This window comes from Onychostruthus taczanowskii, unplaced genomic scaffold, assembly GCF_017590055.1.
Source record: "Onychostruthus taczanowskii isolate IOZ18803 unplaced genomic scaffold, ASM1759005v1 scaffold156, whole genome shotgun sequence".
In the NCBI taxonomy this organism is placed as follows: domain Eukaryota; kingdom Metazoa; phylum Chordata; class Aves; order Passeriformes; family Passeridae; genus Onychostruthus; species Onychostruthus taczanowskii.
In genome coordinates, this window is record NW_024498751.1 from 71,318 (window position 1) to 85,365 (window position 14,048).

General features: G+C 38.8%; 1 protein-coding gene across 1 annotated transcript in view; it reads left to right on the forward strand.

Annotated features, from left to right (window-relative positions):
- PCNX2 (pecanex 2) overlaps nucleotides 1–14,048 on the forward strand; it is a 149,645-nt gene that overhangs the window by 25,145 nt on the left and 110,452 nt on the right. The window contains exons 9-10 of the mRNA XM_041399139.1: nucleotides 9,605–9,740; nucleotides 12,799–12,941. Of these exons, the coding sequence (XP_041255073.1) occupies nucleotides 9,605–9,740; nucleotides 12,799–12,941 (279 nt within the window). The remainder of the gene's footprint in view (nucleotides 1–9,604; nucleotides 9,741–12,798; nucleotides 12,942–14,048) is intronic.

A 14,048-nucleotide genomic window follows, 5' to 3' on the forward strand; every position in this document is an offset into this window, starting at 1 on the left:
AGGTTTATTTTTAAGGATTCCACTCAACCATGTTAACAAAAGCAAGTTCAGATATTCTTTGCAGACATTTACATGCATGCAATTTCTTAAGATGAGCACCTTTGCTGGAAGTCTCAGAGTAAAGTGATAGTTCAGACCAGGGAATGGAACAGATCAGTGAAGAGGAGTGGGTTCCCAGGACTTTTTTTGTGGGAGTCAATGGGAAGCCAGAACACGATTTTTTCCAAGAAGAGAGCAGCATGAAGGAAAGTGCAAAGAACGAGTTAATATAAAAAATAAGGAAAGGGAGCAAGGAAGCTTGAAGTATTCTTAAGCTGGTTTTTGCAGGGGCAGTTTGTATTGTCTAGGCCAGAGAGATTAGTGAGAGCTGTTTGTTCAGTGGGCAGTTTCTACCATCTGTGAGTAGCTTGACGGGTAGCACAGGAAGGAAGGAGTTTTTGTTTTTTGTTCAGGTGTTCACCATCAGGTAGTTTGTATTTAGAGAATATGGAGCTCTTACAGCATATAAAAAATGGAAGAGCAAACCTGCTTTAAGGACAGTACAGGAATGATGCATCTTTCCATCTCCCCTGTCCACACCTGCAGGCTTGCTCATCAGTTGTGTCAAGTTACTTTCTTTTTTGGTAAAGATAAACCAAATGATCAGTGAAGGACAGGTTATTAGTGAAGAAAAAGCCAAATAGGATAAAATGAAGTGCAAGGTGTAATCAATGAGTGCTTCACTTAATCTCTTCTGTGTGTCTGTCTGGAGAGGGTCCTTGACAAAAACTATTCCCTTGGGGGTGGGCCCTCTCTGGTGGAGATGTTCATCGTAAGAGTAGTCCATACCAACAGGAGATGCTGCTGTTATGGAAAGATATTAGTAAAGAGATGAACATGACTTATCTACCAGCCCATGAAAAAGTTAACTAAGGAGAAGACAATGATAATGACAGTATAGCTTCCTTGAGTGATTGAAATGGTGTAGAAATAACGAATAGCTTTAGGCCTGGTGTCTGAATTCCTTAATGAGCCATCAAAATATTTCACAAGTCAAGAGATGCAGGAGGAAATTAATGCCTAGCCAAAAGAGGTGTCATCCTCCTTTCAGAGGAGGGGGTAGGTTTTTGGTCTCATGGAGCCCAGATTTCAGAATTTAGAATGAGCACAGAAAACAATACAAAGGTTTGCAGTAGATGTGTATGAGCTCTGAAAACACTTATCACCAATCATGCTTGCTTTATACTGTTAAGATTAAGCTGCTCCTAAGGGAAACATGTCAAACTGAGTTAAGCAAGTGGAGTAACCATGCGGATTTGAATGGGCTGTGCCGTGATGTACTTCTTTATGAGGAGAATTGACCCAGGACAGAAGGTGACAACAGGCCTCTTGCTTTGTGGGTGTTGTTGGGAGAGGCAGCAGACCAGCTGGTCTCTAGGAGAGAGATGTGATGCCTCTGGGATTTTGCAGTTGTGCAAGGTGAAGGAATTTTGACTGGAGAGAGTATGAACTGTGGCTGGTTTGTAAAGAGTAAAGTAATTTCCTTATGAATTGGCCATACATATGTATGTTTTAACAGCGTTATGCAAAACTGAAGAAGATGTTTAAATATTACTCAAAAAAAGTTCTTAAAGAAAGTCTTGAGGCAAACGAATTAAGGTTTCATGATCTTCAATTCAAATTCTAACTTTCTATTTCTGTCTATTGAGTCCCAATATTGTCTTCTCCATTTGTAGGCTTAAGCATTTCACATCAGATGATTAAGAACTGAAATTAAAGTAGTATCCTATACCCCATTTGATCTTCTTGGCATAGCACCTGAAATGAATTTCTCACAAATAATTCATTGTCACAGAAGTGAGGATATGCTACGATTTTATTTTTCTTCTTTGTTTTTGTGTGCGTCCTGCTTTTTATTTGCTTAGAAAGGGCTGAATGGACAACAGTGGATTGCAATGTGCCAGAGAAAGAAGGTGTCCAAATCTGAAGGAGTCTGTGATTTCTTCCTTTAGACACTCCTTGACATTGCAGGCAATACTGTTAAAGGGAATAGGCTTTGTCTTGTCATGCCTTTCTGGTTCTGCAGTGTTGTGAGATGATCTTGGAGTATTCTCCAGTTTATCAATATTAATATATATTCCATCAGCTTCTACTTTTTGTCTTTGTGTGTTTTTAATTTTTTAGCTTAATTGTTGATTTTTTTCAGCTATAGTAGTTGTTCTTAATATTAGCTGTACCTGCAGTCCTTGTCCTGGGAAATTTACAGAGCTTCTTAAATGTAGTATAAACACTTCCTTATTAATAATTTCCACAATTATCTCTTAATTCTATTAAAGGTTACTGAGAATTAAATTTTTTCAGATTGTTTTTGTACTTGGCTCTTGCCAAATTGTCTCTCACTTGTCTAGCAGTGCAGCTTTTAAAATATTTGAAGACCTAGCCAAGTTAAAACTTGAGGAGGTTTTTATGTTGTAATTATCAATAAAAGTAGATAATTCCTTTTCCATCATAATCCCCACTTTGGTGGGTGATTCCTGTCACTGAGTTTGGTAAATTATTTAAACATTGGCAGGACTAATCAAGTCAATGTAATTACCCTGACCCCACTTTTGTCTGTTAGTTTGCTAGCAACATCTCTTGCCAGCAGTCCCAGTGGAATTTGTTCCCTGCTGAGCTAATTGCATCTAAATTTGATGCTTCCATTACTCTGCTAGTTCACCTCTAGCCATAAATTGGTTTGTGACAGGCTTTGACAAAAGTATAAACTCTATTCCCAGCTCATGGATTATGTTAGAAATTAGTTCAAAAAGACCATTTGAATCTATTCTGAAGTGAGTCACCAAGACATGTGATGGAGCTTGGCTTTCTTGGAGGTGGCTGAACAGAACACCTGCTTGCCCTGAGTCTTGGTGACATGGGGAGACAAAGCCATCACTCTAAACATCCTCCTTTCTTCCTCCTTCACCTAGATTTATATGCTGAGTGCCATGTTGGAGGGAATGTCCCTCTGGTCAGTTGGGGTCAGCTGTCCTGGTTTTGTCTCCCCTCAGCTGCTTCTGCACCCCCAGCCTCCCCACTGATGTGAGGAGCAGAAAAAGCCTTTGGGGCTCTGTGCTGCTCAGAAATGGCTAAAACATACCTGTGTTATCAACACCATTTCCAACACAAATCCAAAACATAGCTCCATACCGGCTACTGTTAAGAAAAGTAACACTGCTCCAACCAAAAGCAGTACAAACAGAAAGAAGGATTACCCAGCTCTTAGCAAAAAGCACCTTTATCTTAGATGCAGATTCTCCTTGCTGTGTGACACTTGAGCTTTCATTTGGAAAAAATTATATATAAAATTCAACTTGCTCTATACCTTTAAAAAAATTATTCCAGTTTGAGCCTTATCCTGCTTTCTTGGTCATGTATCTTTTAATTTACCTGTAAAATTATAAAAATATCCCTTTTTGTAGGATAAAATTATATTCATGTGTGTTTCACTACTACACGTGTTCAACCATACCAGTACAATCATGCATTCGTATTGCACTTTCCAGACATGTGCTGTCTGAGCAGTTGATCCTCTGAACTCCTCACTTTTTTTAGATGAGGCTCTGACACTGAAACCAGGCTTCTAAAAAGCTATATTATAGCTAAAATGTTTTGCAATACAAATAGACACTTCCATTTAAAACAATTGCTTAGATTTTTTTTTGTTTGTTTGTTTTGAGAGTAATTTTATTTTTGGTATCATTGGGGCCAAAAGTTAAAGTATTTGCAGCAAACTAGTGGCTAACAAGTACTAAAAAATAATTTAAGGTATCTGTCAGTACAGCTGCAGAGTGCTGGTGTTTCTGGCCCTGGGCAAAAGAGAGAATGTCAGATCAGTGAGCTAACTTACTTGATTTACTTTCTCATCTCAGAATAAGCTGCTTGAGTGTGTTATACTATATGAAAATCTATCTGAATATCTTAGTGGTACTATACATCCCCTTCATAAATCTACTAATATTTAGTATGCTCACTGCTGGAAAATTCCCTGAACCTTTGAGGTTATTTCTCATAGGAGAAAGTAGATTTTTTTTTTTTTTTTGATGTTTCAAAATGTCTTAGAATGTGACCAAAAAGTGTGTCATTAAAGCATCTTTGTATTTCTCAGTAAGGTGACCCAAATAAAACAATCCCCCACTGCTCTTGTAGTAAGCTGCTAAATATTAAAGATTTCTTAATGCTGTTTGTCAGGTTGTGCACTTCTGCAGCTGAGCACGTTTTGAAATGGATGTGACAAATATTACAGAGTCCTCTTTGGGATTCAGTGATTTCAGATAAGCTGCTCCCCTGGGCATAGAGCTGCTTGAACACAGAAATGAACAGGGGGTGTGCACTGAAAATGGTAATGTTTGTGTTGTAAAGAAGCCATGGATTTTTATGAGAAGTACTCTTTACAAACTCAGTGGCATTTTCCTGATGGCTTGCAAGGGGCAGGATGAACCCTTGTGTTAAGCTTGGCCAGGTAAATTCCTTTCCTTTATTTGTGTAGGGGTTTTTAGTCCTGCTTTCACTGAACACTGGGCAGGGACAAGAGTGTTTTCAACAGAATGGGACTCAGAGGTGAGAGGGGACCATGCTACCACATGATGGCAGCAAAATCCTGCTCAGGACTAGGAGCTTATGGAGTGCTGTTAAGTGTTGGGACTGGTTTCTCTCCCATGCCATGCCCTCCCATAAGGAGTGCAAAAAGGAACGTTTTAAAGCATTTCGGAGATAACACAACTATGGAAGCTATTAATGCACTAATTCCAGTAAGGCTTCATCTTCTCAAAATGCATCCTCTAGTTTACTAACTAACACATGCCGTTTGTTTTTAAAGTTTTTGGTATATTTATCTTTGTTTTGAAATGTAATAGGCTTGCAAATTATCAATTTACATGCTTATTAGCAACATAAAAGTATCTGAATACTGGAAAGTAAGAGTGTACTGAATGGACCCCATTCTTAACATTTGAGTAAGAAGGCATTCATCACTTTCTGCCTTCATATTGACCACAGTGCCTTTGGGAACGTGCTTTACAAGGTCTTTCTGTCCATCTGCAGTAGCTGACTTAACATGTACTACTGCTTGTTTTGCAGTCTATTTGCAACAGTGATCTGATATCTTCCCTGCCTATTATGTCAGTATATCACTACATCCAGCTTTTACATTCCGTAAACTCAGATATTCTGCCTTGTTGCTGTTAGGAGTGTTATTTTTGCTAGTTAAAACAAATGCCAAAAATGATCCCCAAATCCTGTAGTACAATGGGTATAAATACACATTTATATAACTAGCAAAATATGAACAACATTTAAGAGAGATTTTATCTTTAGCTTGAGCTGCCATCAATGTAAGCACTGAAAATAGTTAAGATGCACATTCTTAATTAATTTTACACTTTATGAAACTGCTAAGTCTTACGAAAAAAAAGTGGAGAGTGCTTCCTCTTTCAGTTTTTTCTTTTTCCTGTGATTGGATTTGTCAAATAATCATCCACTGCTAATGCAGCTATCACTGGCATATTTCAGTCTTCTTACGTGCTCTGAGTTGCTTTTTAGTGTGAGTCTTGTTATTTGGGAACTGTAAGCCACAATTTTCTTAAAAGAAGCAACATCCACAACTTCAGTGGCTTTTAGTGTCAGTGTTGAACCGTGCAGTACTCTGTTCAGATTGGTGCTGGGAGCTCTCTAGTGGAGACCTAATGAGCAACATCAGTCCAGACAGCTGCATTTGAGCCACAGACTGGCTGTTTTGAAAGAGCACAAGGGTATGGGTGTGCTGAGTTCCTGCTGTGTTGTCAGCACTAGCTGGGTCTTGTACAACCACATCACTCAGGTCTCAGTTCAGTGCTTTTGGGTGCCCCTCAGACCAATACTCCAGAAGCAATTGCTTGTAGGATGTGCAGGAGGGGACATTTCCAACTCTGAGCCGCCTTCTGGCTCTTCAAAGCTGTAGTTGCTTACCATCACCTAAGGGCAGTATTTTAGGGAGTATTACATGCTTAGGGAGTAATACTGCTTTTGACTGTATTATTTGTCATCACTGTGATATTTATTACACACTGTAAACTCTGTAGTGACCCAGACAGCTGTCTTAGTCAATCCAGTGTGATCTCTCTGGTTTTTAGCATGTGAAGACCTGTCCTTTCCCCAATATGCAGGTTAAAATGAAATTTAACCAAGACCTGAAAAACAGCTTTATTAACAGGGAATTCTTTGTGGTGTGCCTGTATAATGAACTCACGGTGGGGGTAGGGTCAGACCCAAGGCAGCTAATCCTAACATAGGGGATGATTTAGGCTAGATTATGTTTGAATGGCTCAGGCCAAGTTGTCGATGGTATAAGGCAACAGGCTAAACAGAGAGGGAAAAGGAAGATTTTTTTCCAGCACTGTGTGGTTATACTGAAACATTCTATGTGATGTGTTATATGATTGCTCCACTACCTTATGCTTGCTTAGTGTTCTTACAAAACCAGATTATGAGCCAGAGAAAAAATTTCTGGTTTTATACCCAATTATCAGTAGAGGGTGCTATGTTGCTTTTGAATTTGATCTGCGTAGGTTATGTGTTTATCAGAGATATTTTTAGTTAATAATTTATCACTCAAAATTTAGTTCAATTATACCTTTGCTTACATTAGCAGTGCAGTTTACTGTGATAGATCTTGATAATATTAATTTGATTCTGCAAATGAGCAGATTTTCTATTTAGCAAGATTCCGTGTTATACTGCGATCAGCTCTGTTATAATGATTTTATGATTAGAGAGTGTTTGCTCCTATTTATATATGGTAATAAATTTATAGAATCTAGTTTATAGGCTTACAAAAACACAAACACTATCATTGCATTTCTTACGGGTGTTTGCTGTCAGTGTGATAGCAATGTCATCAGATGAGATGTACAGTTTCTAAGTAGCTGTGCAAGCAATTAATCTTTGGGGGTAGCAAGTGAATGTCAGAAGGAGGTTGTGTGTAAAATAGGGATAAGGAAGACAAAAGCAGTAGACAGGAGCTGAAGGAAATGGAAGATGAGGAGAGAATAAGAAGATAGAGAGAAATGAGGCTGATGATTGCCAGATGACAGATTCTGATTTTGAAATTGTTGCTTTACTAGCTCTGTCTTCCCAACTTCTCTGCCCTAATTGCTTTTTCAGGACTATAAGGTTTCTGCCTCTTTCCCACAGTCAGTGTCCTGGCTGTGGTCTCCTCTGCCATTTGCTGAGAGGCGGAGCGGTGGATTTTTAATGCAAACATAAAAAAGACTATGGGCACTCTTGGCTTTTTGGTTAACTTCAAATCTGGTGGGGGATTATTTGATCTCCTAGGTTTATTCTTGGAAGAAGCCTTATTAATAAAATACTTTAATTTCTGAGAACTGATAGACTCCTGGTATTCTGTTCCATCCATCTGTCCTTCTGCTATTTCCATTTTTGGTGAATGTGGGATTAAAGATGTGATCCAATCTGAGAATACTTTTGTAGAAAGACAGCTAAAGATGTAGCAATTTAGTGAAGATTGACTCTTCATTTAGGAAGGCATGAGCAACCACTGTTTTATTCCCCTGCTCTTTTGTTGAGTCACCTTTTGGGCAGGAATTCCCAGGCTAAAATTCCTGCATAGCCTGGGCTAAATTTGCTGCCTTCTTGCTGTGAACAGGGAGGCTCAGGGTTGCAGCCATAATGACAAGGAATGGGACAGCTCATCCTGAGGAAACAAACAAAAAATCTCTTGTCTTCCTTCTGACTGGGCAAGGTTGCTCTGTAGTCCATATCTGTGGGAATCTTACTTCTGGGAAAGGCTTCCTCCACTTTCCTTCTGCTTAATTCTTCTGGTTGTGATCCAGGATCTTGGATGAGTGCCATCCCTTCTGTGTTGTTTTGTTAATAACTGCTGACAAAGGAGACAATTCTTACAGAGGGCTGCTTTGTGGCTGGGACATCAAGTGGGTTGTGGTGGACCATGTTCTCATTTGCTGGTACTGTCTAAAGGGAACATGACATCTTTCCTGACTGTGGAGCGGATCATGCTGCTGTCTGTAGCAGGAGGAGTGTGGAGTGCAGAGGAAGCCATGAGGGTCAGGAGCATGGGATGCTCTCATTTCTGCTCAGCTGGGAGTTCTTCTGGAATGGCAGATGGTGAATATCAGGCCTGGAATTCAAGCCTGATAGCAATCAAGTCTTTGAAAACATAAACTACCTGGCTCAGAAACCAGAGGCAGGATGGCTTCTCTGCTGACATCCCAAGGCTGATCGTATTCCTATTGGTCCAGGCAGAGCTACCAAAGCCTGGAGGGAAGGAGAGAGTGTGTGCACTTCAACCTGTTGGTGTGACACTTCAGCCCTTCTTTTAAGTAATCCAGACACTGAGCTGTGTTCCAGAACAATGCTAACCACTGCAGCTGGAGTTAACAGCCAGTCATGTGCAGGACAGCCACAATTTTAATGCTTTAATAAGGGCTACGTAGGAGCCTTTGGGAACTGGCAACCAAAAGCAAGGAAAGTTGAGTTAACTAAAATTAATAAGGTGCCTTTGGGGCAAATGTAGGGTATGCAAGAGGAAGGTTTTAATCTTTGCACTGCCATAGTCTTCCTGGCTGACTGTAGGCAGATTGCTCTAGTTTCTTCCTGCTTGTCTTTATGCAAGACAAGAACAACAGATATTGACTACCTTGCATGAGCACTTAGGTGCTTTCACCTCATGTAGATACAGAAAAGTAGTAAGAGCCCAAGGCAGGTATCCAGAGCTAGTGGGGCAATGAGCTTGGAGCAGAGCACTTTATGTATAAATTCCATTTGGAAGAGAATTAGAAAGAAGTATTTAAAATAGATCTCTTCCCCAAGTAACAATTATTTCATTTCAATACAGTTGTCTCTGAAACCCAGTCAGTCATGTCATGGTAACACGATTTCTGCAACCCAGCAGACACTGCTGCTCTAAGTGCAGATTTTCACAAGTGTTTAGGTGCTGTACTACAACACAAAACAGTAAATGTGAGGAAAAACAATAAATAGTATCTTGCTCAGGGCCCTCCCAGGGTGAGTTTACACTCTGTACATGGGGGATAGCTGAATTAGCCTTATGTGAATTAGCTCATGTACTATTATCTTGTTAGGGCAGAAGGAAATTCTTGTAGCCTGAATTTTCAGCAGGGTAAATCAGTACTCACCAAATTCAGTGCAGGTGAAACCAGACTAGCTCGGTACCTAAGTGAGCTCATTGGAAGCTATTCTGGGATCTCTGCAATATCTACTTTGCAGTTTTGCTCTGTAGATGTGCATCCCTAAACTTAAATTGTCAATGGACAGAAAAAGGCACTTCTGAAGTGTGATTCCTTGAGGGTGTTCATCTCAAAATGAGAAAAGCTGTTATACAGAAGTATCTGTTTCTCTGTGGTGGATGTAGTAAATCAAGTATATCTGAATTTGGGTGTTGACTGCTTTGTGGATCTGTGCTAGATTTCAGATATGAAGGTGGAAGGTTCCCAAGTCCTGTGGGCCTACCAGTAGTGTAATTGCAGACTTTCTCCTGTAATATTTCAGAATTGTTAAGAAAATATTGCTGCTTAAAACAATCTCTTTCTTTCCCGTTCTCTGTGCACAGTGAAATACAGTTCAGCTCCTCCAGCACTACCACTTCAGAGAGCCAAGAGCCATCTTCTGGGGATCAAGCAGCCAGCGCACTTCAGCAGCAGCTCCTGCTGATGGTGGCCAGAAGGACCCTTTCAGAAAACCCACAGGTACGTTGTTATATCTGAGTTTCTAGCATCTTGATGAACTGCTCAATAAACAAATGCTGCAGGCTTGTTCCTGAGACAATTTTGTTGATTTTGCTATACTGCTTTTCCTGGTATTGCTCATGTGGGAGAAGATGTGTTTCATGTTGATGGATGCAACTCAGCTGTTTTCTACTGACACTGAATGGTGTCCTAGGGGACTATTTAAAGACTCTGTCACCAAAAAAGTTCATCTTCTCTCTTCAACTGTATTTCATTTGGAAGAAGACACAGCTGTTAGGATTTTAGACACACCACCAGATTTTAATAGTATGAAGTATTTATTCTGGATTCATTGCTGTCATAAAACCTCATGTCTGGTTTCACTTTTCTGAATTGGGCAACCAGACCTCTGAATGTTTGCTGTGGAATGTTGAAGCCACCTCCTCAATGCAGATAGTAAAAGAAAAAGGCACTCAGACTTCAGTTTGCATGGTCTCATGTGGATATGAACTTTACAGTGTTTGTGGTCTGTGACTTAAGGCTATAATTTGTTTTTACAATTCCTTTTATAATACCTTTGACTTTCTCTCTGCCATGGCAAATTCTAGTTTGGTATTTATGAATAACAGTAAAATGACAATTAATTGCCTTTCATCTTAGATTTCACACTGGAATGTTAAGCTAGAAGCAACTTGTATTAAGGAACCATTTTAAACTAAAAATCAGTAAATTGTCCCAAATAGTGTCTTTCATATTTGGACAGTATCTTCCATCTAAAGGCTCTGATGTTTTCCAGATATTTATATTCTTGTAAACTGCCTGTAAATTAGAGAACAATTGTCATTTCTTCTTTCTCTTTTAGGAAGACTGCTCCTCAAGGTCACATTAGCAAATTTGTAGCCAGGACAGGCAGTAATTTCAGAATGTCCTGGTTTCTGAATTTTTTTTCTTAAACATGAATTTCTGAGCCTACATAAGTCAGGAAAAGCATTGTCTGATTTCTATGAAGCTAGGGCTTCAGGCTGTCGCTGACACCATATAAATTTATGAAGTGAATTTTTATAAGCCCTTTTTTGATCAGAGAAGCAGTTAGACTTGAGTGACTTGCTCAGGGCTAGTCAGAGAGTTTCCCAAATCCAGCTCAAAAATCTGACTCCTACCTAAGCACTACAAGACTCACACAGAGGATTTCATCCAAAGGTTACAGCTCCTCAGGAGCCAAAATGTTCACTTATGCACTCAGCTAAAGGCACATTAGGCTGTTCTGGGGAATCAACAATCATATCCTCAGGTGTTTTTAGTGAGCTCTCTGCCACTGTTTTGATTTTTTTATCTAGTTATGGTGAGCAATCTACATTAGATGTGTGAAGTTAATGACTGCAGTGGACTGAGTTTTGCTTTACTTTCTGTTGGGTAATAGGGCCCAAGAGAAACAAAACTGTGCCAGTATTAGCAACTGTAATATTTTAAAACATGTTTTTTTCTTTAAAAATGTCCTGACCCCACGTTTAAGTTACTTTTTAAAGTAGTAACAAAAATATTAAAATTTGGACTACATAAACTACTTTCAGATTTTAAACTCAGGATAGTGGAAGGATTGCAATTTGTCTCATGGCTTTTAAGTTGCTCAGAATTGTTAATAAAGGAAAGAATGCCAAATAGTCCAGCATCTCAATGCTCAGAAATATGAGTGATTGTCCTCCACTACTAGCAGCTGAGCTCTCTGGCCCTGCATGGTTGTACACTTTTAGTCAATTGGAGGCATGAGATAAAATGCCTAGACTTGAATTTCTTTCTCCAGAGCTTATGCTAGCTTATGTCACCTCATGTTTGCCAGCAGACTGAGGATATCTGAGTTGTTTCCCAGCTGACACACAGTAATATATTGTCATGTGTAAACTCTGTGTAAAATTCCTTTTCCTGGAAAGGAAAGATTAGGAATTATACCAATATTCTGAGAAAAAAAAATGTAACAATTCCTTTGTGCAGGTGGATGGGTTGTTTAAAAAACTATGCTTTGCTAACAGTTATAATTCTAAAATCAACTGCTTCCACAGAAATCCCCTGCCCTGACTAGGAATGTTAATCTAACATAGATAACTCTAATGTAGACATTGCCTAGAGTTCCATAATAAGTATGTTTGTTGATTAATTATCTTTAAGGAGGGGTGGGTAAAAGGCTGCCTAGGAGGAGGTTGAAAACCACTGGACTTCACAGTAATTTGAAATCTCAAATTCTTCTTCTTGGAAGAAAAATGGTTGATTATTCCCTCTCCATAACATCAGTAATGATATACTTTGGAAAAAAAATCATTGCTTTGCAGAGATTTTCTTCATCTGTTGTCTAGCTTTGTAGGCTTGGCTGATGGCCTGCAGATAGTTGGAGGGGAGTTGTAGAGAAGAGTTGGAAAAAGCCTTAGAATCTGGCAAAAGCAATATTCAAAAGGGTGAATTTATGATTATGATGGTATGATTAGAGATGCTTAAATTAGTGCTGTTTATGCTATTTGTGCTTGTTTGCAATTTTTTTTCCTCCTCTTGCTGTTCTTGAGGAGGCAAACCTGATGTGGCATTCAAAGCATCTCTGGAGAGATAAACAAAGCTGTGTTCTTGAAGAAAAGTCGATAAGTCACACCTCTAGACTTTAAGGCCTACTTATTTATTTATTTTTTTTATTTAAAAAGAAGGATTTATTCTGTCATGTTTTTGTGTTGTGCTGTAATTAGCCTGATACATGGCAAAAGCTCCTAAAAGAAACTTTAGAGATGTACTGGATCTGGACTAAAAAAATAATTACTTTTTAAATGAATATTTAGTATTACTTTTTAAAGGATATTGTCATTATTGAGATCCATAATTAATATAGTTTTTGTTCATCTGCAACAATTGTGCTGGTGTGATATTTTTATTTCTAATTTAAAATTAAGAAAATAAATATGCTAATATGCTTCCACTACCCCTTTTAGTAAAAAAAAAAAAAAATAAAAATCTGATACTTCATGTAAATTTGGCCTTTTGGACTCCTGTTTTGCTGGCAGCTGTGTGAGAGAGTTTGTGTATTTCTCGTTTGTTTTTATAGCAGCCCAACCAGGACCCTGAGGATTCTTCATGTTCTTCAGCACAACGGAAGCTGAACAGGCAGTTTTACAGATTTGTTATATTCCCTGGCAAGTGGATTAAAGTCTGGTATGATCGTCTTACCTTGTTGGCATTGTTGGACAGGTAAGCTTTTCTTTTAAAGCTGCTCTAGGTAGTGTTAAGGTGGGTGGCTCCTCATCTCCAGAAAGCAGTGCTGATCACTAGAGAAGGAGAATTCGGGTTGAGTAGATGTGTTTTTCTTTAAGTTGAAGTTTAGGGTTGGTTTCAGTGGTTCTTGCTACCCTCTTCAGATAGAGACTTTGATTCATGTGAGTGCCAGGCTTGTAGACTAGTCTGTAATTTGACTCACAGATGTTACAGATTCAATGATTTTTGATGAGAAAATCAGTGGTAGAAGGTTCCCAGGGTATTGTAAACCAAGTACTCCAATGTTTAAAAAAAGAAAATGATTTATAGAATGGTATATTTAATCTGATATTCATACAGTGGTATTCAGGTGAAGATTTTTGAGCTGCTGCATCTGTTCCAGTTCAAGTTTATTTGTGTCTCCTTCTGTTGGGGGTGCTGTGCCAATGGGTTAACATGCAGAAATTTCAGATGGCAGTTTTACCTGATGCAGAATCAGGCTACATGTCAGGGAGCTTTAAGTCCAGAGCAGATATTTACTTATCTGTGGTGTCTTATCTCTGTGTTTCAATTGCATGGAAATCTTTTCTGCTGATAAGCTCTTTTGTTACAGCCTGAATATTGACACTGTTCTTTATCTCAGCTTCCATGTTCGAAAAGAATAGATAAAACAAATAAAACATCAGATGACAAATTTGGTCTTTCATCCAGTTCTTTGCTGTCAGATGTATATTTTTCATTAATGGAATGCCTTATTTCCTCATTTAGAAGTGTTTGGGTATTTAATTTTATTTGTAGTTGTTCATGTGTTGGTTTTTTTTTTGTTTTGTTTTGTTTGTTTTTGTTCTTATAAGCATACACTTTTCTACACTCAAATCATCTCCGTGCTGGAATTCTAATTGGAAAGTGAGATGGGAAGGAATATTAGACTTCAGTGCATATGGCTTTTTTTTCCTATGATGTTTTAGCTATCATTTTGGGTAAGGTTTTTGGCAGGGGGATGAAATACAGTTGAACACAGAAATGTAGTTATGGGATCCAGTGAATTCTGATGGCTGCAGCACTGACAGCTCATACCAGCTACAAATGCACCTGCCTTGCTCT